Source organism: Polyodon spathula, chromosome 2, assembly GCF_017654505.1.
Source record: "Polyodon spathula isolate WHYD16114869_AA chromosome 2, ASM1765450v1, whole genome shotgun sequence".
In the NCBI taxonomy this organism is placed as follows: domain Eukaryota; kingdom Metazoa; phylum Chordata; class Actinopteri; order Acipenseriformes; family Polyodontidae; genus Polyodon; species Polyodon spathula.
This window is the reverse complement of record NC_054535.1, coordinates 78127486-78153123: the sequence shown is the minus strand read 5'-3', so window position 1 is coordinate 78153123 and position 25638 is coordinate 78127486. Positions and strand designations below refer to the sequence as shown.

The 25638-nt window shown below is 38.2% G+C and overlaps 2 protein-coding genes across 3 annotated transcripts; one reads left to right on the top strand and one right to left on the bottom strand.

The window, feature by feature from the left end:
• The first annotated feature begins 1112 nt into the window (after positions 1–1112).
• ubxn8 (UBX domain protein 8) lies at positions 1113–11156 on the top strand. 2 transcript variants are annotated; one of them, XM_041230274.1, is made up of 8 exons: positions 1114–1288; positions 2462–2590; positions 4226–4296; positions 6703–6825; positions 7212–7358; positions 9958–9999; positions 10545–10619; positions 10835–11156. In XM_041230274.1, the coding sequence occupies exons 1-8, from the start codon at positions 1204–1206 to the stop codon at positions 11000–11002; spliced, it is 840 nt and encodes a 279-aa protein (XP_041086208.1). In that variant the 5' UTR covers positions 1114–1203; the 3' UTR covers positions 11003–11156. The 2 variants fall into 2 exon arrangements, with proteins under 2 accessions (XP_041086217.1, XP_041086208.1); XM_041230283.1 differs by lacking the exon at positions 2462–2590 and having other exon boundaries at positions 1113–1288.
• A 459-nt stretch (positions 11157–11615) lies between these two features.
• Positions 11616–24948, bottom strand: ppp2cb (protein phosphatase 2, catalytic subunit, beta isozyme). The gene is made up of 7 exons (XM_041230291.1): positions 24585–24948; positions 19900–20109; positions 19016–19189; positions 18429–18518; positions 16534–16695; positions 13325–13443; positions 11616–12516 (listed from the first exon to the last, which is right to left on the bottom strand). The coding sequence occupies exons 1-7, from the start codon at positions 24684–24686 to the stop codon at positions 12444–12446; spliced, it is 930 nt and encodes a 309-aa protein (XP_041086225.1). The 5' UTR covers positions 24687–24948; the 3' UTR covers positions 11616–12443.
• Between the last annotated feature and the right edge of the window lie 690 nt (positions 24949–25638).

The following is a 25638-nucleotide window of genomic DNA, read 5'->3' as shown; positions in this document are numbered from 1 at the left end:
AAAAAAGGAATTGGAACTGGAATTAGAATTGAAAAACAAACCGAATAATCCCCGACCCTGGTAGTATTATTGTTAACCACAAATAATTAAAATGCTGTTTCGACCATTTGAAGGTCCGTTTACCTTGTGTCCATTTTTAAATACATTATTTATTAATATTCTTTAAGCAAAACTGCACATGTTCATACATGTGGCAAAATCAACAAAGTGAAAATACACAAGTGCCTTTGTGAAAACATATCTTGTGGTATTAAAAGGTGAAACAACAGCAGGGGGTGCAGGTGTGTGGCTAAGTACGATCTGTGAACTGAATGCATGCCTGCCACAGGGCTCCCCTGGGACCTAAACCCTCCAAGGTACAGACGGGGATTGCAGTAACCACAAACTAGCAAGGACCTTTGCAAACATCAAAGGTTTGCTGACATAATGGGGTTTAACAGTAGAGACCAAACTACGGGAGAAAATCTGTACCAGGAGATGTCCGGGAGAAGGGCCCAAAATACAGGAGACTCACGGTGAATACGGGAGAGTTAACAGGTCTGCAATTTCTATGCTTGTCGTCATTTGCAGCCCATACAGTCGTAGTCACAGGTATTGACACCCTACACTTAATATAAAACGATTCAAGAAAACATGTTGAATACAAACATTTAGTGAATATTAGCCACTAATTAACATGACAAAGACCAAAATACATTTTTGATAGTTTAACAATCTTTAAAAATAAATAAATAAATAAAAGCACAGTCATTACAAATATTTGTACAACTGTACTATGATTCATATTTACAGTTAAAAATCTCACACCAGAGCGCAGCACAAAGGGATATACCTTAGAAAGTGTGCTGAGGGCATCAGATGAGTCATAATGGTTAGGTTTGGGGTTAGGTATTGGGTTAGGGTTAGGTTGTAGGGCTGGGGTTGCTTAAGGTTAGGTTAGGGTCAGGGTGGGTTGATTTTGTAGAGTTGCCGAGCTCTTGAAGTGAAAGGTGGGAGTGCTTGGCATATTCCCTTACGCTGCCAACAGGACAGCAACTGCGCAATCCAAGTGCAAGGTCGTTGCTTTGCTTCAGAGGGCAGTGTTGCGAATCATGAGTATAGTTTGCCCACCAGAGCTGCAACTCCCAAAAGTAAGGCAAGGGAGAAGTGTAAACACGGATTGCAACCTGGCATCTGGAAATGTGCAAGAGTAATTCCTAAACAATGGTTTCTTTCAAGACAGTTTGGCAGTTCGGTATTTTATCTTTGTCATTCTTTTGCTTTGCTTCATGGAAAAGTTCCAATGTAGGTAAGAAATATTTCATTGATTAGCTCTTGTGAGAGTGAAATTAAAACCGTGTCAGATGTCAGCTGTACTGGGATGTACACACGGAAGAAGGACGAGTAAATAGTGTCGTAATAGGCTGGAATAAATTAGCTTTAGGTTCTAATTGTGTTGCAGTGATCAATTCAACCAAATCGTACACGGCGGAGCAAAACAACACGAGACATCGGTTTTCTGTGGTGTTTGGGAAATTCATAACTATGTCATTTAGTATAAGGAGAAAAATTATATATCAATAATTATAGCTGTATATGTTGTGATTTAGATGTGATTCACAACATTAGCATAAGAATAAAGAACGAAATTCACCACCGAACTGGTCACGAGACATACATTTTGTAACCATCCGGGAACTACCCTACCAATGTAAACTAGCATTGGCTAGTAATGTATTTGTAAAATGTTTGCATTTTCGGAAATTTTAACTAATTAATGAATTAATGAATGAATGAATGAATTAATTAAAATCGCATGTAGTCGATGGATACAGTCAGTGATGGTGTGGCAAAAAGAAAGAAGAAAAAAAACCCGATCTGTAGTAAAAGTCAGCAGGGATGGTAAAATAAGGCGCCCATTGAATTGCGCTTCAGGCTAATTCCAAGCTTTACCTTGAGCTTAATCGATCGTTTCCGAGCTTTATATATCCTGCTGATTCTCTTATCAAGTGCTTATGCTCACAGTATTAGCTGAAATGGACCGAAATGCTAAGCAATGAAAGCCTTATTTCCATCCCCGAGTCTGTAAAGAGGTGGATCTACAGCCATACCAACCAATTTACAGCATTGTGGCGTCATCAAACCTCAGAAACTAAGAACAAATGGGTTTAGTATTCCTGTGTTTGAATGGGAAATGTTTCTGCAGAAACTGTTCTTGATGGCTCAATTGGGGTCCAACTCGGCCAAAATCTAAGCAGTGCCCGTGTTTCTGAGGGCACTGTGTTATTGGAGATACTTCTGGTTGCTGGTTTGCCACCTTTTCTTTTGCCTTCCAAGCGCATGTATACAGTAATTAAGTAATACAACAATTTGAAAACTTATATTTGTAACAATACGGTTTGAGGTATTTTTTTTCTAAATGGGTAAAAGGAGTAAGAATATAGTAATGCTGTCAGGAAGTGAGCGTGTGTTGTGTTTCTAGGGGTGAAAGGTCTGTTGCTGCTGGTCGGCAGAGGCCTCTTATTCCTGGGCCTCCTCAGCTGGCTGGTCTCGGTTGTGGCCCCTAGGATCAGCTCGCTGGCACTGCGTCCTCCAAGGAGTTTTCCTGAAGGTCTGTATGCTGCTGTTTTTTTTTTAAAACAGCTCTAGTGGTACACTACTGCTAGGTAATAGCTGTCCGGTACTGTAATACTGTTTCTGAAAGGTACAGTCAAAGTTGCAAACACATTAGGATTGCAAGTTGTTCCTAAGTGTGAAATGTGTGTAACTCTGAAGCCTGCCCTATTTCCAGTGTTTCTGTGTGTGTGTGTATGTGTGTACTGTACACATAACAGGTCTAAGGTTAGAAATAAGAAGAAGAAAACAAAAAAAAGTCAGGGGAGTGATGTTGAACTGGTCACTTTCCCAGTGTCTGATCTTCATGTGATTTACTGGAGCTCGGTTTCTGCTTTCAAGTTGCGTGTTTGGTCAGCCGGTAAGTTTGGAAGCGTGGGGTTCCAATTGGAAGTCCTACTGTAATAGCTATCTGGACAACCATTGTAGGTGCTTGTAAATACCTCTCCATGACTGTTACAATAGTACTAAGCTATTTTAACCTGGCATCTGTACTGCTATTTTTATGCATCATAACAAGTCTTACAGGGGCAAGACTACGACGAAGGCAGCAGGGATGATTACTGGCAACGTTCGACCTGCCCTGCTCATGGTGACTGAAACTGCCTAATTAATATGAGTGTAATAAGACACACGGGAGCTAAGCTTGTTACCTATACACTGTAGCTAATGCAGCTTGTAGTAAAACCAGGAATGGGTGAAACTGCTATGCAGTAGGAGTCTTATTTCCATCCCTGGAGTAGTAGTTCTGATGTTCTTGTGTGTGTGTGTGTGTGTGTGTGTGTGTGTGTGTGTGTGTGTGTGAAATTGGCTGATTTATAAAACTAATTCCTGCAAAAATATGGTGAACTTGTTCTGACTTAATGCATTCGATAGAATATTAAAACCAAAATGGCAAATTATTGTGGTTTTATTTTTAAATTAATAAAAAGTGGATCAATATAAAAGGAAGCAGCATTTATGTGTGTATGTGTGTGTATATGTATATATATATATATAAATTACAGTTCTTATCTGAATAACAGACGTATTATGGTCATGATTTATAGCCAGAGACACTAATTTGCAGTTGTCCAGCACACATGTTATTGAAATGCATACCCCAATGCGTTGAAACTGTGGCAACCATCCCTACGTGTTATCACAATGTCATTTTTTATTTTTGTTTTGTCCTCATTTTTTTTGTCCTTTCTGAAATCAAACATGTGTTAATCAAAGCTGTAAATAACAGGTAATTAAAGGTTAGTTCTGGGAGATTTCAATGCAGCCTGTTCTATAGAGAGCAAACCTGTGAGTCCTGTGCTCAAAAGACTGAATCCACCAAAGTAAATAGCTGAAAAATTCACCTGAATCTTGTAAGGATTTAAATGAATGACCGTTCTACATATTAAAAAGCACTCTTCAGTCTAATTGTTATAGAAGTGCCAGCACATTTTTAACAGTAAAACACATCAATTTTGATAGCTATGCATTTCAGTAGAGTGAACTCTCCTGTTGTTTCTTGACTACACGTGCTGGAGTTGTACAATGTGTTGATGTTGACACGCTACAGAAAAAAAAAAGTTTATCTTGGCAGATTTCAAATATCAAGTAAATAAATCACAATAGTCCTATTTTGAACTGTATATTTCAGCTCTGGAAGATGAAGTTGAGCAGAAACGAAAGCTGGTGAGAAGAGAGCAGCAGGATAAATACAGCCAGAAGGTAAGGAGAGTAGGGATGAAACGACAGTAAATTTCCACGATACGAATAGTTGAGAGCCCGCTCTTATGATACACCGATTATCACGACAGTAGCTGTTATTCATAAAAAATATGAAGCATCTGTATTTCTTTCAATACATTTGAAGTAACTTTAAAAAAAATGATGGTGATTAAGTAGATTCAAGAAAATGCACAGAGTCCTTTTCTTCAATCAGCTGCCAGGTTTATTGAAATATGCAGGGAGTCTGGTCCCAGGTACAGGACAAACACAATACTCAACATTACAATGTTTGCATGACATTAAATACCCTTCTGTATAGATGGTCCACCTCCCCTTTCTCTGACACTTAACCAATTGCAAAGGTAATTTAATTTATTGTGTGTGTGTGTGTGTGTCTGTGTGTGTAGGCTAGTGTGACAACCTCTGAACTCAGTGCATTCTTCACACTCCTGGAGACAAAAGGTCCATACATCTGCCTTTTGTTATCTTCTTGCGACCCCTTTGATCCCAGTGGCATTATCTCTTTCGATCTCTCTGTAGTCTTTAGAGCCTGTTCCCTTCTAGTCCACAGCATTGTTATCTCGTTATCTTGCAGTCATTGTTGGGCAAGAGTTTGTAGACGCAGCGTCTCTATCAATGGTTAGCAGTACATGCAATTTGAACCAAATAGTCTGCTATCTGCAATATTAGTCTCTTTTCAGAAAAGAACACCAATATAGTTCTGCCAATCGTTCAAGTAAATGCGATGATTGCACCATACATTTTTCGGTGCATTCCTCTTCCCATGACGTTATTCTTTTAATATCATTGCAGTTCAGTTAAAGCTTGTGCACAACAACTGAATGCGTTAGGTAATTATGCCTGGGTAGCGTCGAGAAAAAAAAACAAAACAACATTCTCAACAAGCCTAGCAAGTTTAACATACGCAAGGAGTGTTACTGAAATATGTATTCCAAACAGATTGCAGTACTTTGGAATGTAGGCTTATATAAACTAGACATGAGTTTACTAAAAACTTTTATTTATTTATTTTTTTAATTCCGCGACAGCTGCATCATCACGCACTGCATTTTGTTAATTCCGTTAATAATCTTCACTATCTGTGACACACAATGCGGAAATCCAGGCCTAATAATAATAATAATAATAATAATAATAATAATAAATTGATTTACTTAGCACACATTGCATACCCGATCCTTACTTCAAAATTGCGTTTAACATCACTCATCATGTATTTATTTATTTTATTGAATATTGTTAAACATTCATTATATAACAGTTCATTTTCGAACTCCAAAGCAGCGCAATCTATATACGGTCAGTTTTTTTTTCCAAAGTACACACTTTACCAAGGAATACAACAAGCCTGTCCTGCTCTGGACACAAGGTGGTGTGTATTTGTTTTTTGCTTGTTTTTTTTTTTTTTTGCACATTGAATACACAGAGGGGCGTAACTGATTTGCTGGTAGGATGGGACCAGCAAATCAGATGCTAGTTAACACGAGCAGGAAAACAAGAGCGCTCCCACTGTTTGTCTGGTAGAAATACTGTAACTAGCAAGGCAGGGTGTTTGTAGCAGCCCTAGTACACTCCGATGATGTTACCCTTATTTGGAGAGAAAAGCATCTGTTTTGCTTCCAGGCACGTTTAGTGAGTGTGTGACTATTGTTTTGTACGACTATCAAATAATTAAAAAATGTTAACGATGTGATTATCATAAATATTCGTAGTCGCGATACATCGTACTATCGAAAAATTGTTTCATCCCTAAAGGAGAGGGTAGTTTTCACAATGTTATTCTTTAATGGTTTTATACCAAATCCTGTCTTGTCAAAGCCCAAGTTCTTGTACCAGGACCAATTTCAGATGCATTTTTCACATTTGATATAATTCTCGTTCTAGTCACAGCCTACTTCCCAGATTCTGACTCTAGTTTATAGCCTGGGGGGCATTGACAAGAGCAGATTCAGCCAGTGTTATAATCTGATTCAAAGTGCACAGTGCAACACAGCTGCAGCCACACCCCCACAATTCTATATGTAAAATCACAAATGACACTATAGACACTAATGCAAGCCTGACAACATGATTTCAGGTTGCATGTACACTGAGTTCAATCATCTCAGCTCTGTCCTCAGTAGACTGTTTCCTCTGCTAGAGATGTCCCTGCTGTGGATACAAAGAAGTCTTTAGTAGCATCAAAATACATAAAAAATAAAGTCATTTCTGCTGCACTCCCATAAAATGATTTTGCAGCGTGTATGTATTAGACAAGCTTCTGTCCGCCTGTACTGGCTTTAAAAATTATACTGTAGTTGAAGCTTGCCCTAGAAAAGCATCTTTCATTTGCTTAACAAAACCACAAGCAGTGGAACTCATTTGTTTTTTCTGTTGTCATGTTAGGCGTCGACGTACCAGGAAAACATACTGAAACCTCGGCAAGAGGCGAATTTCAGGAAAAAGGAAGAGCATTTCTACAGGATGACAGGGGAGGCCTGGAAACTGTCGGAGGGATATGCTCTTGGGGTGAGCGCTTCATTTTTGGTTTTGTATAGAGTGGTGTTAATCTATTCAACCACTGACAAGCCTCTCAGTGTTCTTCCTCTATCTGTCTCTCTTGGCGACCTCTTTCCCTTTGTTTTGCCATTGCTAATAGACTCTGACGACCGATGACGGGTTGCAGCCCACCTTCATGACCTTCCTTGCTACTGTGGCACCTACTCAGTATGCACTCACTGTCTGTTTTAAGTGTTGTTAGATCTTTGCTTTTCACAATTCCTGGTAGACTGCAGTAGTAGATTACAGAGCTGTGAAAAATGCAGTTATTGTCACAAGCTTATAATGCATGCGTTGGTGGATGTTAATTCCTGAAGTTTGTGGTTTTAGTTTTACCTGCATGTTTATCTGTACAGGTGGACCAAGACTCTGAGGAAGGGGCAGTGCTTGGTGAGGAAGACTTCACTTCTGAATCCCCCAACCAGGAGGCTGTGAGGAGAAGGAAGCTGCCAGAGAGCGCCACACGACCCCCACCGCCTCTAGAACCACCCAGGCAGAAGAGGGTGAGGGACGGGCACATTGTTTACTGTTCTGCAACTGCAGTTGATGTTGGATAACTTTTAGAATAGATCTCGAGGGGAAAGGTATTTGTCTTTTTTAGGCTGAGTTTCCAGAGCTTAGCATTTTCTGAAATAATAGTGCAGGACCTGTACCTGTTTCCAGATTTCCATTGCTTTAAATCACCACTCTTCATTTCACTTATGAAACCTGGATATGTTGCAGAAGTTGTTGGGTGCATTGCTTGCAAGACAGGAATGATAGGGTATACAGTAATCCGTCGTGTATCCGCCCGTCACATATCTGGCGCTAACTGTCTGCCACGATCGACCTCTTCAGCAACGTTAGTTTATGATGGAGCAGAGAAGGTTAGTTCAGAGATTGTAGATCCTACCAAAGTTTTTGTACACTGTGTGTTATGCGCTGCCATTGCTTGTAGTGTCATGTGAGCTGTTCAATGTGTTGATATGTAAATAAATTCTGTTTGCCTGCGGGGAGTATCAATCTCCGTCTCGATCTCCTGCCTGTCACTCAGCAGCGAATGAACGCACCCATAAGGCTACTCTCACAAGCATTAATACCCTGTATCTTTCTAAACAAGGGATTTAGGGGAGCTCCCTCATAAAAGCTGAATCTCAAAACAATAATTGTGTCAAATATAGTAATTGTTCCAGCTGTGTTTAATGTATTTAAAACAGGATTCATTCATCTGACTTTTTCCATGTCCGCCCTTGTCCCACTGCAGTCGGATATGCGACAGATTATTGTATTCAAAATCTAATGCCTCTGCTACCATGGCCTGAGTCATTGTAAACATCATCCACACGTTTTGTCAACTAAACCTTTATACCCCATGTCAGAGAGATGTGTCAAGAATTACCTGCCTGTCATCAGTTGGTTTGACTTTGTTTAATCTGCTTTAACATACTGTACTGCATATAAAATAAATTCAGTGGCTCTTAATCAAAAAAGGTAGGTAAAATTTTAGCAACCCTCTAAGCCAGTGGTTCTCAATCTGTGGTCTGCCAGCTCCCTTCAGGTGATCTGTGGAAAGGTTACATAATTGCAGGTAGAAGTGGCAGCATAGTTAATAGATCCCATTGCAAACTCAAAATTTGAGACCTTAAAAACTCAACTACAAAAGCAGGAAGAAAATGCATACATGGAGAACATCTCCAAGTGATCAAAAGGTCTAAACTATCCGTCTTGTTTTGGAGTGTCTAAAATGTATTCGTTACCAGGGAGTTGCAGTTTCATGCACTCAACACAATGTGTATATTTATTGTGAGTTTAATATGTTGTGTATTGATAATTTATTTAATTGAACTGTGCTTCGGAAAAAATAAGTTCTGGCGTCCGTTGTACTATTCAAATAGAGTCAAAAATCCTCAATAGCCAATCAGCGTGCAGCATCCAAACATTCCGATTTACAAATAAAGATTATAGCTGGAGATTCTTAGCTCCAACTGTGCTGGTACCTCATGGATGTAACTTCACAGATTATTAATTCACACAAATCGATTTCTGCTGTAATTACACTGTGTAACACAATTTTTATTATTTTTTTGTTCCTGGGTAGTAAGTGTTATTTCCTAATTGTTATGCCTCAAAAGTATAGAAAATGGCTATTATTCCCCACAAACTTTGCTTTTGGGACCAGGACAGTGATATTTCAAAATATCACTATTTCCAATGGGAAAACGGGCAAATAAATCTTTTGTAGTCATCTTTGTATAACTTTAGTATAAATACATGTTAATTTGGATTCATATGTTGTTTTTTTCTGACTTTATGTGAACGAAAAGACACACATTTGCCCGTTTTCCCATTGGAAATAGTGATATTTTGAAATATCACTGTCCTGGTCTCAAAAGCAAAGTTTGTGGGGAATAATAGCCATTTTCTATACTTTTGAGGCATAAGCAATTAGGAAATAACACTTACTACCCAGGAACAAAAATTGTGTTACATAGTGTTATCAATTAAAAAATAAAAGGCCTTTTTTTCCCTCTCTGTAAATTCATGTTATAAAAGTAAGCTAGAACTGTTTTTTAAAACTCCAATTTTAAAATTACTTTGCTCACAGAAACAGGCCCACCCATTGCATTGAAACAAAGAAAGACACCTCTCTACGGTTATTCTTAGTATTTATAGACTTTTTTCCTGTGCTTATTTTTCAGTCAGTTATACTGTTTGTTCTGTGGTCCACTGAGATAAAACATTTGTGGTCTGCAAGCAAAAAAGTTTGAGCCGTTACAAGACCTGAGCCTTTAAATTTCCACACATGTATTTACTTTGTCAAAAACAACTGAAACAAATTTGTTCCATTGTTTTTGTAGTCAGAAAGGATGATACTGCGGTGAGCTACATTCATTAGGGTGCAGTGTTCATTTACAAATGTAAGTGATACAGAATCATTCATATTGGGTTACTTTTAGTTCAAGTAACCTTAGCCCTCCAGTTTTACATAACAAAACATTTCAGCTTATTCAGCTTGGTTCTTCTGTTTATAAGATTGGGTTTGTATGTACAGGAAATGCCACATACATATTCTTAGCCAGTGGTAATAAGTCATTTATTTTTCAATAACTTGTTTTTCAACAGATCGTTGTATTACCTGAGGAGCCATCAAATGATGTTGATGGGGTACGTGACACAAATTACTTATTTTTACTTTGTCTTGCCCTGTCATTTGGGATATAGTACCTCAATGTATCGGTCAGTATCTGCAGGTATAGTTTAAATTGCCAGCATCACATATTATGACCAAGTCTAATTGTGAAACGATGTGGAAGCTTGTTGCCCAGTGCCAGGTTTGACAGAAAGCACAAACTTTGCTACTTCTCCTCCAGTTGGAGGATAGATGAGACATGCTGGGCCAGTATGTAGCAGACACTAGGCTGAAAGAGACCACCTCAGAAAGGGGTAATAGTACATATAGGAGGACTGTGTAATGAAAAATTACATTATCCTCAAAACACACATGTGATATGCTTATTGGTCTGGAAGATTGTTAGAAGTAATATAAAAAGCCAGCTGGCTTGAGGAACACACTGTACATGTATTACCAAGCTCTTAGCAGGTGGTTGCCGACCTCCCTGTTGCACATCTTAACTGCATATAGAATATATTGTGTATATATAACCAGGAAGTTTTTATGGCAATCTTTTTAAAGTGTGGTTGTATTGCAGGTGGTTACAATTGCCCTCAGATGTCCAAGTGGAAGGATTTTCAAAAGAAGGTTTCTTAAGTCACACAGTACCCAAGTATGTGCCATTGTTCTGTGTATACATTTCCAGTTTCACAAAATAGAGGTTGGGTGTGTTTGTATTTAGGTCCTTAATGTTAAAATACAGATACGCTAAACGTTTCAAAGTTACTAATACAATTACTACATGCAGCTGTCGTTTCCAACACTATGTTTTTGATAAAACAGCAGTTTATTTTTGTAAATGCTTGAAGTGTTTTTTTTTTCTTGCAGGTACTGCTGGACTGGATGTTAAAGATAGGGTATCACCCTGCTATTTACACTCTCTGTACGACATATCCTAGAAGACCTCTTGAGATTGGAAAGGAGACAAGTCTGGAAGATACTGGAATTACAAGCGATACTGTATTGAACGTGGATGAAAAAGACCCCTCTACTTAAATACCAAATCCCGAACTTGGGAGATGTTACATATTTCTGAAGCAATAAATAAGTTCACTGCAACTCTTTGCTGATGAAGTATTTTAAATATAAATTGAGAAGATAAAGGAGGCAGTGTGGTCCAGTGGTTAAAGGGAACAGGCTTGTAACCAGGAGGTCCTTGGTTTAAATCCCAACTCATTGTGTGACCCTGAGCAATTCACTTAACCTCCTTATGCTCAGTCTTTCAGGTGAAACGTTGTGACTCTGTAACGGATGCATAGTTCACACACTCTAGTTTCTTATCTTGTAAAGTACTTTGTAATGGTGGTCCACTATGAGAGGAGCTATATAAAAACAAATATTAATATTAAGATACATCAGCCTCTTATTGTGCAGTGGTTTCAAAGTCACTTGACCAGTTTACTTGGGCACACACATCACACAAATCTTTCATAAGCAATAGAGCCAGCAAATCCATAGGAACTACCATCACTTAATGGCAAATGTAATCATTTCTGATGGATGTACTAGTCTAAAGACACAAGCAGAAACACAATAGATGACATTTGTAAAAGGTTTACATATTTATAATTAATGAAGAATTAGAAGACTATTAAATTCACAAAGTCACTGAACCTACAAGTGCTTCTTTATTCAGTTGTTTGCATGAGTTGCTGAGCTCTGAAATGGGGGGCAGGGGAAGCAGTTTACACCAAACAATTGCAAAACAAAGTATCTGGGTTCTTTGGTATATAAAGGTAATGACCCAGTTAGTCTGCATAATATTGGTACATCAGATCCATACCATTACAGACCTACTACAACAACTTACTGGAACCCATGAGCCTGTGTCTAATTTATGATCAAATTTACTTTATTTGTTCAAATACACCAAATAAGAAGCTAGCACTTCATGGCAAATATACAGAAAATGGTACAGTAAACACAGAACAGTAAATTCAGAGGGAGCTCCTTATACATGAAAGCATACACTCCCAAAAGGGCACATTTTCTCTCCATTTCTGCACAACATTCCAGAACTAATAGTGGAGGGGAATAAGCTTGTGCATTGTCCTCATAAAACAAAACCCTAAAATTCATGCTTGGCATAGCTACAACAAAAAAAAATAATTACAAATGTCCAGCGAAGGCAATAAAGCAAGTTGCCACAATAACTTTATTGTTATTATACAATCCAGGAACAAAATTACACAAACTACCAATAGTATACAGCAGGCAATCTTGACTGTTGAACTGAATATTAAATGGGATATGGTGTTTTACTGAAAACTGGGCAATTTCTAATGTGCTAAATGCGTGTAATTTCATTTATATGGCACATTTGGTCCAAGTTGGTGCTTTCATGTTGTAATAGATCCCATACATTTGATTTTTTTGTCATCGTTTATTCTACACCAGGTTAGTTTCAGGAGGTGGTTAGGTAGATAAAAGGGTCTCTTCATAGGAAGTAGTCGGGGGTGCGGCGGGTGACGTGGGGCTCTCCTCGGCGGGGTGCTGGGTCAAACTGAAGGCTGTAGGACAAAACGAGAAGGATAAAAACTCAGCTTTTTTACTGCAGTTTCAAAAAAACCTACTTCAAGTACATTCAAACCATCACAAGCGATTGAAAAAAAGATAGCCTTACAGAACATTTCTCATTGCTTTCTCATTTAATAAACTAAACCTTAAACAGAACTTGCTAACATATTTTCCAGAAATGTATCAACATAATTGAGTATGAAAGATACATGTATTGAGGGCAAAATAAAAAGCCCTTTATATCAAGAGACAGATTTTCAGCCGCACAGATGTTATAAGTAGCCTCTTTAAAACCACATTGAAAAAACACAACTTTGCTAGGCAAAAATCAAAACTACTTCAAAAGAGATACCTGTTTTTTACTACTAAAACAGCTTCAAACTTTTTTTGATTTGCGCACCGTTTTAAACAGTTCTTGGTTGTGCACAAAGTAGTATTTAATATCTTAAGATATATTTTCATTATGCACAGACTGAAACCTACATTCTTACTTGCCTTACTATATTATATTTGAAAACAGACTATTCCCAGTACAACTGTCCTGAAACTGCAGTCATGAGTGAGCATAATGCCTTTATATAAAAACACTGCAGCAAAAGGATCAGACTTAGGCAGAGTTTGGAACTCTATTCTGACCTATCACAGATGTGTCTCAAGCCTCTTTAGCAAAACTAAAAGATACATTATAATTAATCTAGGACTACAGATGCTAAATACAGGGTGATTAATCAACCACTTTGAGAAAATCAGGAATTTACCCACATTTGTAATCTCTTGTTTGATCAAAAAATAGACACTTACAAAGAATATTTAAGAGTATCATCCAGTTCCATTATAGCAGCTTGGTTGCCACAACGATAACAGTAGTTCGGAGCACTGAAAATGGTGACCACATTTCGATCATGACACCAGTTGTAACCCTGTAGAAAAAAAAAAGCAAAAGAAAAGAGATACGTTATTTTAAAATTCTGATAACACCAAGCCATAATTATGACAAACAAACTCATTTTAAATTACATCTACTTTTTAAAAGTTCACAAATGCACAACATTTATAATTGTCATCTAATGCAATTGGTTTGTAAAAGCTCAATGAAACTCGTTGGTTCTTATATTAAAAAGCTTTGTATTCATTACAAAACTAAGACATGAAATCAGCCTAACTGGCAACTCCCTCAGGCGATGGCATTATAAACTCCTCAGCAAGATACACACTGCTGACATACTAACAGAGACAATGGATGGTTTTACTTCAGATGCACAACATTAACACTGGAACATCTTAAATACAACTTAACTAAAATTAGGTCAACAATTTCTGGAGGTTTTTTGTTTTTTTGTTTTTTTAGTGGAGTAATGGCACTGAGCTGCTGGAGACGAGTGTAAATGTGAGCCCTACTGTTAGTACTTTGTTTTGCTATGTCTCAGTCTTCAAAAAGTAAGACACAAAACACAGCAGCTGGATTATGGGAATAAAGGAATATGTCAAACTGTAACACACACTGAATCTTTCTGAAGTTACTTCTCATGAGGTACCAAGGGGATCTGTAGTTTGTAAAAATGCACACTACATGGAAACAGACAGATGTAACTGATTTCACACATTAAGTTATCAGCCACAAGTGTACATGGCTTACAAAACCAACTTTTTCGAAGACTACTGAGTCACAAATATTTAAACAATATGACTCAATGCTGAAATGTTTTGTGAAGCCTATACAAATATTTGCCGTCATATTCTTGTGCAGCCTTGCTTCTAACAACCTGCCAGTTTACTGCAATTACAGACGCCCAACATCAGAAAGCTATCTAGGATTCAATCTCACAGCCTCAGAAGTGCATCAAATGTATGCCAACTCTCCAGCTTTGGGAAAGCCCAGTGGGGGCACTGAAAAAGTTGGATTATATATTCATTAAAAATACCTTCACAGCAGTACTGTCAGCAGGTCCTGTTTGACTATTGCCTCAGACATTTATACATGACTGGCTTGGTGCCAACTGTACTGGAGAACTCCTGTTCAGACACTTCAGTATCATCTTTTATTTTTTTTTACCCTTAATATCACTATGTAACAATTTTTGTTGCGGGGTAGTAAGTGTTATTTCCTAATTGCTTATGCCTCAAAAAGTATAGAAAATGGCTATTATTCCCCACAAACTTTGTTTTTGGGACCAGGACAGTGATATTTCAAAATATCACTATTTCCAATGGGAAAATGGGCAAATGTGTGTCTTTTCGTTCAAATAAAGTCAGAAAAAAACAACATATGAATCCAAATTAACATGTATTTATACTAAAGTTATACAAAGATGACTACAAAAGATTTAGAAGTGAGTAGTTTTTCGAGATTTACGATTATACTATAAAGGAGGCGGGTTACTAATGTTGATAATCTCATCAGGATGACGGCAAAATCTGACCTGCTCTGGCCAGTTTAAAATCCAGTGTGGACTCGCCTCATGTTCTTGATCAGTCACGCTGTGTGTAAAATGTGTAAGGCTCGAATTCACAGGGTCCAGACTGGGACCAAAAAATGCCAGAAAAAAATTTGCCAACAGTTTTTTGGGGTTAGGTGCCAATGCTGCAGTTAATACAGAAATGCTGCCTCTCCCTAAAAGCATGTGTCAATATTTATGAATGTGAGGTCAGTCTAAGGGGGGAAAAAAACTGCATATCACATGTTAACAAACTGAACTGCGAGAAGGACGGTAACAAATACACTAATTAATAACAATAATTTCATGAAATACAAATGCTTGTAGCGCAGATAGGTACTGTATTAACAGCAGCAGAATATGGTAACCCCAGTTTCATTCAACAATTGTGATGGTGACCAAATGTGTTTGAGTTTTGTAGAAACTTTTAGTATTTAATATTGTAAATAGCACAACCAACTCACTGCAATTTAAACTGGTTTTTACTGAAAAATAAAACGGTAACAACGGTAGCTGTCTGTGTTGCATGCTCTCAGATAAGGACTACTCTGACACTGAGCATTGAAGCTGCAGCATGCTATTTCCCATATTACACTGTACACAAGGTGCCATCACCCATTCTAGACACAACATTTGAAAAAATATTTAAAATATAAACATGCTGAGTTCATTGCAGTCATCAGCTGCATAGATTAACCATTCAGCAGAATGTGGCAACAAACAAGTGAGTCCAGACATTAGGTTATTGTTTTAGTATCACTTTAGTGTCTTAATGAGTTGTTGTGTTTTAAGCAGTTGAACATGGTAGCAACTAACTTGCTCCTCAAGTGGCACCCAACAATTGGCAACCATTTATTTTTGGCCTGAAGCCATTTGCCCAAGGCAAAAACTGTGTCTGGAGCCCTGACTTGTAAATTTGTTTAAGAAATGTATTTTAAAGAATAAACAGGAAACAAAAGCAAAACATGCCATGAAGCTTATTTGACCAAAAGTGCTTTACCAGTGTATTTGCAAATACTTGCACAAGTAAATGAGAAAATTAGATTTTTATGTTTCATGCTTAAATGTACTGTATCGTGATCCGTATGAAGACACTGCCGGTACCCAGCCCTAAAGGTGACATATTTGCTCAGTTTGGAACACTTATTAGCGACTGAGATTGATTCCTCTATTCGTGATGATTTATAATACCTAATATATAATTCTCTTTATTTCTTTGTGCATGATACAAATTTTAAGAGGTACTCCCATTAGAAACAGCTCAGTCAGAGTTGTAGCAAACTCCCTGGAGACCAGTGCAGACCACAGATGTTGAGACAGCTGAGCTGCTGACATTATTAAAACTGGAATGATGTCTCTGCGTCTTTCCCAGATCTCAGTGTGCAATCACACACCTCAATCACCATAATAGCAACCCTATAGGAGTATGCCAGTGACCCAACGACTCACCAATTTCCAAGGCTCAAGGGTCACTTTATTCTCTACCTAAAGACCAACACACCAATGCGTTAAGCAAGCAAACTGGGCTGGGCTGAGCTGCCTGCCCCCTCCTCAAAATAAGAAAACACACCGTACCTCCATTACAAGCTGGTGAGCACGGGAGACAAGGGTAAGCCCGTTTGCATGGTTGAAGGTTTCAGAAATGTCCTGTCCGAAGGTGTAGCCGGCACCACGAGGAGAGATTCCCCAGCCTCCGCGGTCATCTGGATCGGACCACAACAAGTCGCACATCGGACCCTGAATTACACAGCACCACAAAATCCAACTGGGTTCATCAAGTATTACACACAGTGAACTTGACAAACACGCTTCCTCTGAAAAGTGCTTTTATACCAAGCTACTATTCAAGTAACATACAATCGCCTACAGTACCAGTCAAAAGTTTGAGTACACCTGCTTGAAACCAGGTTTTTCATGATTATCTATGCTTTTAACTATATAAACTTGTCTATAAACACTTAACATTTCATTGTATGATACGTGTACTTACATAAGCTGATAATCATAAGTGAATTTCATTTAAAAATTAAATTTTTGAATGCAAATGTAAATCTTGTCAATCTCAATGAAATGGTCACCCAAAGCAAGGGGATTTCAGTCTGAAGCCCAAGTCAGTTAAAAGTCTGAAATGTGTATAACACGGTGTTAGAACACTGGCCTAAGTATAAAAGTATAACATGTTACCTAATTAACCTTTTTGTCACCCATTATTAACAGGTGAGGGTCCATGATTACTATAAATATAGGCAACATAGGCACAAGTTTGTCATTCCTGAATGTAATGGAGCAGAAAATGGCAAAATACACTCAGTTAGAAAAAAGTCTGTAATTACTTTAAGAAATGAAGGTCAATCTTTACGACAAATCGCAAGAACTTTGCAAGTGTCTGTAACTGCTGTGGCCAAGACCAAACGATTTGAAGAAAATGGCACTCGTGAGGACCGAACAAGGTCAGACAGGCCAAGGGTGACCTCAGAATCAGAGAACAAGTTCATTCGAGTCACAAGTCTGTGAAACCGGAGAGTAACTGCCCCTAAAATACAAGCTCAGCTAAATGCTAGTAGAAGTACAGATGTTTCAACATCAACTGTTCAGAGGAGATTGTGTGAAGCTGGCCTAACTGGAAGAATTGCTGCAAAGAAACCATTGTTAAGAGTGCAGAATAAGAGGAAGAGACTTGCCTGGGCCAAAAAACACAGAAACTGGACGTTTGAGGAGTGGAAGTCGGTTTTATGGACCGACAAGTCAAAATTTGAAATATCTGGGTCCAACCGCCGAGTATTTGTAAGATGCAGAGAGGGTGAGCGCATGAGTTCTGCATGTGTGGTTCCCACTGTCAAGCATGGAGGAGGCAGCGTCATGGTCTGGGGTTGCTTTGCTGGTGACAGAGTTGGTGATCTTTACCAAGTCCATGGCAAGCTCAACCAGCATGGCTATCATAGCATACTTCAGAGGCATGCCATTCCATCAGGATTACGGCTAGTTGGGCAGTCCTTCATTCTTCAGCAAGATAATGACCCGAAACACACCTCAAAGTTGTGCAAGAACTATCTGGCGAAGAAGGAAAGTGAAGGACAACTCAATCTAATGACCTGGCCTGCCCAGTCTCCAGACCTCAATCCCATAGAACTTGTATGGGACGAACTAGAAAGAAGAGTCAAAGCAAAGCTACCTACAAGTGCCCTACATCTCTGGGAATTTCTGCAGAAGAGCTGGAAAAACAAGTTGGGTGATTTCCTGCTGAAACTTGAAAATTTTCTTGAACATTGCTTCGATACTCCTTATGTTTTGTATATTGTACGTGTTTTCATTTTCAAGTATACAACTTTAAACATTGTCAATTATGAAAAAACCTAGTTTCTAGCAAGTGTACTCAAACTTTTTACTGGTACTGTATATTCCCATTTAAAACTCTGAAGCTCACAGATGTATGTACCAATGCATTTTGTTCCTCCACTAGATCCTCTCACCTCGTGTGGAACCTCCTGCAGACGGTCCAGAGCTCGAATGTGATCCAGTGTGTCTATTGAGGGAGAAAGGCCACCATGCAGACAGAATATCTGAGGGGAGAATTAAAAATAAATAAATAATTATATTATTTTCCGCTGGCAACTGACAGCACATGAATTACCACATTTTATGGCTTTATATTATTAATGAAAATGATAATTTATTACATGCTACAATCCCAGTTTATCTTTACAAGGTTAAACAAAAAAGGCAATGATTAGAATGGATTGATCTCTTCTATGGTGGATAAACATAACTAGGGAAACAGTGGGTTATGTGAAACTCACACAAGGGTTATTTTGCTGTGGTTTAAGTTCAGTACAGAGTTAAGATGCTAATCTAAGAACATATAACAAACCTTTAAAAAAAAAATTGCGTGTATATTATATATATATATATATATATATAATATATATATATATATATATATATATATATATATATATATATATATATATAAAAAAAAAACAAACATTATATTATATTTGAGCTCTTTCAACTATTTAACTCTAAACAGTGGGCACTGGCTTTTTGCTCTTAATCTTACCTGTCCATCTACTAAAGCAGTCAGCGGAAGGTAGTCAAAGAGATCTGTGAAGTATTTCCAAACATTGGCATTTCCATACTTTCTCAGACACTCATCATAAAACCCATACACCTGTGTGATCTGTCTGCTTTCATGGTTTCCTCTCAATATTGTGATGCGTTCTGGATAACGAACCTGCCGATTAAATTGCAAAAGACAGTTACATAACAGCATTACTAACTACCATAAAAGGAGGCCAGATGTACTCCTACCTGATAGTGATCACAGAAAAGATTAACTGCTATCTGCTGCAACATAAACGCTTCATGAACTTTGTAACATGATGAAAGACAAAAAAGTGAGTCTTTAAATTAAAAACTAATTTGATTTCGGTTTGATTAACACAGCTCATAGCAAATAAAGATTCCACCATGCAAACTAAACAATCCAACATTTTATTGGGCCCTAGTTGATAAAAACAAAAATAGCAGACCACAGCAAGAACCCAGCTCACAACTCAGTTCTACAAAACAAAAATAATTTGAATTCAGAATTTATTATTTTGGGTCTAAGACTTTGAACCGAACAGCTATCTGTACTTGGCGGACTTAAAACTGAATACATTATGTCAAAACTACCATGTGGTTTGACTGAATAACACAGTTGCACATGTACAGCAGTTTTAAGAGCAAGGTCCAAAAATCATACTCTCATGGGTTTATGATTGAAACTATGTATTTATAGTTGGCCCTTTGTACAAATACCAGACCTTGGTTCTCAGCTTGGGCCATGAGATATGACTCTGCACGTTTGTACAGATCAGATAGCACTTTTTCTTACCGTACCAACAGCACTGCTCTGGGGCTTTAAAAACAGAGGAAAATGATGACACTTATGATGCTTACCTTTAATGATACAAGAAGTGTGACTGTTTCAACGGAGTAGTAGCCTCTGTCGACGTAATCTCCCATAAAGAGATAGTTGGTGTCTGGTGATTTGCCCCCAATTCTGAAGAGCTCCATGAGGTCATGGAACTGACCGTGCACATCTCCGCAGACAGTGACAGGACAACGCACCTCCTGGACATTCGACTCCTTCGTCAGGATCTCTTTAGCCTGCAAACAATATACCCCCAATCTGTTAAGTTATCTTCAGATCATCAGCATAATAAAATTTACATTTTACACAGGAATCTTTAGCGGGTATTTGACAAAAATGCAGAAACAACAAACTTGAAGAAAATATTAATTTGACCCCACCCCACAACAGCTCTTAAAACAAGTCATTCAGGTTTTCAACCAAATGTGTGAAATCAGTTCCCTTTTAGTTAAAATGAAACTATGACTTAACTATGAAATAAGACGTTGCTTATTTGGTTTGGTTTACCTCCCAACCTCCCCTGAAATTCAGATTGGAATGCAAACCCAAGAGCCTGATCGTGTGATTTAAGCCTCACTGAAGCACACTACCACTTGCTCCATTCAAAACCACAAACTTGTTAATACAACTCAACAAACCAGAAAACAAAAAAGTAGCATAAAATGTAGTCTCAATGAAGTTTATCAACTACCTGACCCCTTTTCAAATCTGATCAATTATTATGCATTCAAAACTGCATACCTGAATTAAAAAAACAAAAAAAAAAAAAACAAAACAAACTATTTTTAATCTAACCCCAAGTGGTATAACCCAAAAACACAACAAATATTAAAAGATAATTTCTGTAAAGAAGGTATTACGTGAAACTTTCATCCATCTGAATTTGTTTTACCTCATACAATTACTTTTGAGTGTATGAATTTATGGATGAGCTGTAAAAAATAAATACAGTTTATGACTGCAAACCCATTTATCATGCTCTGGTGGAGATCAGCAGGCTTTCTAAAAACTGGAAAAGGAATGTCAGGATGAAAGTAATTTCCCTTCACAGTCTATACAGTAACCCCCATCACCAAGCTGAATCTGAACTGTCAGCCACATGACTTCACCGTGTAAACACCATGTAGAAGAATCAGCAGAAAAGCACTCACTACTCAGAAGCCTTGGCTCCTCAGGGGAGGATTAGAAGCCACTGCTACAATGCCCTAGCTAGGTTTTTTCTTGGTAATGAAACTTGAGGATGACAGCTTAATCAACTGATTGTTTTAAATAAAGGCAAGTACAGAACGCGGGCAACTGAACTCTAATAAATTATTTATAGAAAAAAATATGAATGCAGTAAAATCTCGCAATCAATACATTGTAAAGTAAATAGCCAATGATTAAAGCCAAGTTTTCGGAAATGTACTGTCATTTTATTCATATTTACCATGGTGATCAGTGCAAAGAACTTAAATCCCACAGCTTCACTTAAAGCCTACATGTTTTGCTAAACTGGTAGTCAGAAGTCACTCAGGGTTGATTATAGTTATCAAGCAGAAGCCAGCAGAACATTTGCAGCTCTCACTCCACTCAGTTCCTTTAAATTAACTAGTAGAGAATCTTTATTACAATGCTGCTTTTTTATTAAATATTAAATAATAAAAACCAAAGACATTGTATTTCAAGCAGAACCATTACTGCAATGACTAACCACCAGTGGAATAGAAAGCAAAATAAAGTTTCACTCTGAGTTACAGGAACCCGCACGACCAGTATCAACCACATATTAAAAAAAAAAAAACATAATAATAATAATAATAATAATAATAATAATCTGGTTAAAGTTGACAACTTAGAAAAACGTACGCTCATCAGGCAGAAGGGACAATTCTGTGACCAGTATACTCAAAACACTTCAGCAAGACAGCACAATCAGTATGATAAAAATATGGCTTTCATACCTGTAATAAAAGAAAAGGAACTATAAAATAGTTTTAAAATACACAGATACAAATAAATAAGCGTTTGCTTTTACAACTGCTAATTTGATTGCAATAGCATCACATACGGCATCTTTCAAACACAGACAGCTGACACTCATGGATGTTAATCTGTTATTCAGGCTACATAAACAGCACTTTTTTGCAGAAATATACAGCTGTAATATGAGAAAGTAGAATACTGCATGTTGCTCTGAGCATTATGTTTCTGTTTCCATGAAACCACATGTCATTACATCAGCTTCAGATTTGATCATTTTCTAAAGTTGGCTGACATTGGGCACAGTACACAGTATGAAATGCAAGTATTTCAATTGGTGGAGAAGGTGGGAAGGGGGGTGAGGCAACATGGTATTTCACTTATTTATTAAAGGAAGTTATGCAACAACCAATGCCCCCGTGTGAAAAAGTAATCACCCTTAGACTCAGTAACTGGTTACCAGCAATAACTGCAACCAAATGCCTCCTGTAGCTATTGATCAGTCTCTCACAGCCCCGTGGAGGAATTTTGGCCCACTCCTTCATGCAGAACTGATTCAACTCAGTGACATTTGTGGGTTTGAGCATAAACTGCTTGTTTCAGGTCCTGTCACAACATCTCAATGGGGTTTAGGTTTGAACTTTGAATAGACCACTTCAAAACTTTAAATTTCTTGTTCTTCAACCATTCTGATGTAGACTTGCTTGTGTGTTTTGGATCATTGTCTTGCGCATGACCCAGCTACGCTTCAGCTCATGGGATGGATGGCCTGTCATTCTCCTGTAGAATTCTCTGATACAGAGCAGAATTCATGGTTCCTTCAATGATGGCAAGTCATCCAGGTCCTGATGCAGCAAAGCATCCCGAAATCATGACACTACCACCACCATGCTTGACTGTTGGTATGAGGTTCTTACTGTAGAATGCAGCGATTGGTCTTCGCCAGATATAACGGGGTCCATGTTGGCCAAAAAGTTCCATTTTTGGGGACTAATCTGTCCATAGAACATTGTTCCAGAACTCTTGAGGCTCATACAGGTGCTTTTTGGCAAACTTGAGACGAGCATTCATGTTCTTCTTAGTGACCAGTGGTTTCTGCCTTGCTACTCTGCCATGAAACCCATTTTTGCCCAGTGTCTTTCTGATGGTGGAGTCATGAACACCGACCTTAGCAGAGGTGAGAGAGGCCTGCAGATCCCTGGATTTTGTTCTAGGGTTCTTTGTGACTTCCTGGACGATTTTACACCTTGCTCTAGAAGAGATTTTGGCAGGACGGCCACTCCTGAGAAGATTCACTACTGTCCCAAACTTTCTCCATTTGAACCATATGGCTCTGACTGTGGTTTGGTGGAGCCCCAGAGCCTTAGAAACAGCTTTCTAACCCTTTCCAGACTGATAGGCATCAACAACTTTTTTTCCCCCCAGATGTCTTCAGGAATTTCATTTGATCGTGGCACGATGTGCCTCTAGAACTTGTGTGCTGACACCTTCACTCAGATGGTAAGGGCCAAAGTTAGTCAGCTTTATATTGCGCAGGGCTGGCCCAAATCAGGCCTGATTGTTAACCAAAGTATTCAAACAGCTGACCCTAACTAACCCTTTAACTGGGTTGAGTTAAGGGGGGGGGGGGGCGTTGGCAATAACTTTCATACCTGAAGATTGCATGTTTGATTATCTTGAACACCAAAACATATGAAAGAAGCAACAGAGTTTGGTGTCATTTTTCTCTGACCCCCTCTAAACACTAATACAACCCACAAAAAGATCTGACCAAATTCTATGTGAAAAATGCAGAAAATCAGGCAGGGGGCAAATACTTTTTCACTGCACTGTATGTTTTTAATCTGTACAAATGTACTTGGAGAGTCTATATATCAAAACCCACATTACATGTAATAAAGAAACAAGCAAAGAACCAGAACATGTTCATTGCAATATAAAGGGAGTACATAATATAATATTAAATTGTGAAATGACTTACCCAAGGGCAACAGTTTTATATCTAATCTCTATTTTAGCCTGGAGTAAGTGGTAACACACTTCGTGACTTACTGCAATACTGTAATTACATTTTGATAGTCATATTTGATTGTCTACATTTGGATTATAAAATGACAGCGAAGAAGATGTGTATGCATGTACTATTTATACTATAACTATCAGACAATACTGCGTTTACAATTCCCGAAATGAACCCTTTTCATAAACGTGTTTGTTCCATATCCAATAGCAAAAAAATAAAATAGACATAGGACACTTTTAAAACGACAGCTTAGTCGGGTACTTCTAAACTAGCCACCAGGTCTTATGAAGCATGTATTTAGGTTTTTGCTGGTGGTTTAAAAACATAACTTAGCCTAGGCTTTCCCGAGAGCCGAAGACCCCCCCCCTTCCCCGTCCTGACCACACCAAAGCCGACTGGTTCAGAGGACGCATGCGTGGTACTCCCCCCCATCAACCCACTATTTGGCAACGTAAAATCGTCCGCACTGACAAGAGCATTACAGAAAACAGAGCACACTATTTGGCATCACTACCGCCGGGGCCCAAACACCGAAAACCGCACAAACACCAGCCCGCTGGCTGCAGTACAACGGTACACTCACAAACAGAGGAACATATTTACAGAAGAGGGCACATCATGACTATCACACTGTATCCATTACAAGTATCTTCATAAAATACTTGATAAGCACACACTAATGTAAAATAAACACTATCGGTACATATTAATAAATATGTCACTTACCTTTTCACATAGCGTTCGGACTTGGTTTTCAGTTAGTTGCTTACATTCATTCAGCTGCTCGACCCACTGGTCCAATTCCTTCGTAAACACCTTATCGTCCATTTTGTGTAAACTACAATTAGCAGTTAATTTATAAAGTAACAATCTAGCTATACTATAGCAGTCGTACAGGTTTAACTGTACTTCTGAATTCAAGACCGTACTCAATGCAGCGGGAGTTTGCGGTGGGGATAGATCAGTTTTCAGAATGGGTGCCGAAGCGGGACAGAGACGCTGAGCTTTTTTAAAGGTCCTGGCGGGTCTATATTCCCAGAAAGTAGACCGCCTGGTACTACGAGTTAGTGGCCGAAGAAGCACAGCTTTTTCCTACCACGAGTACCTCCCTTTTCAATCCGACCTTCCCCGGGAAGCTCTGCTGTATAATGGCCGCCCGGCTCTGCGCACTCATCCCCTCGACGTCATCACAATGGTATTTCCATCATAACACAGAGAATGAGAAAGAAAGAGGAAACGTTGCGTGCTTTTTCACAACCTTGAACAAAACCGTCATTTATTTTGCGCCACCTTAGGTTGAGAAGACTATAATGCATTGTAGTGCATGCATTGAATGTAATGTATTGTACTTCCAAGTGGGAGATGATGTCGAAGTGATGTAAAATGAAAAGTGATTTGAAATCAGGGGCTAACTATTTGTTTTTAAACATATATGTAATATACTACATTTTCCAGTTAGTTTTTCAAATGCTACTGAACAACTTAATAAAAACACCACTAAGTCATTATGGATGAATCACAGTGCTGCTATTGATTTGTAGGTATACTGTATAGTTGAATTATCAATGCATTATACGAAACAAGTTATTTTGCAATATATTAACACGCTGCTGCTATTTATTTATTTCTTAGTTATATACATATTATAATATGTATAAAATGTATAATATATACATATTATACAACACATGTGGGGATCTATAATACATTGGATTATATAAATTCACATATTAAACTATATTTTCCAATACATGGCAATATATTTTCTTTCTGCAAGGGC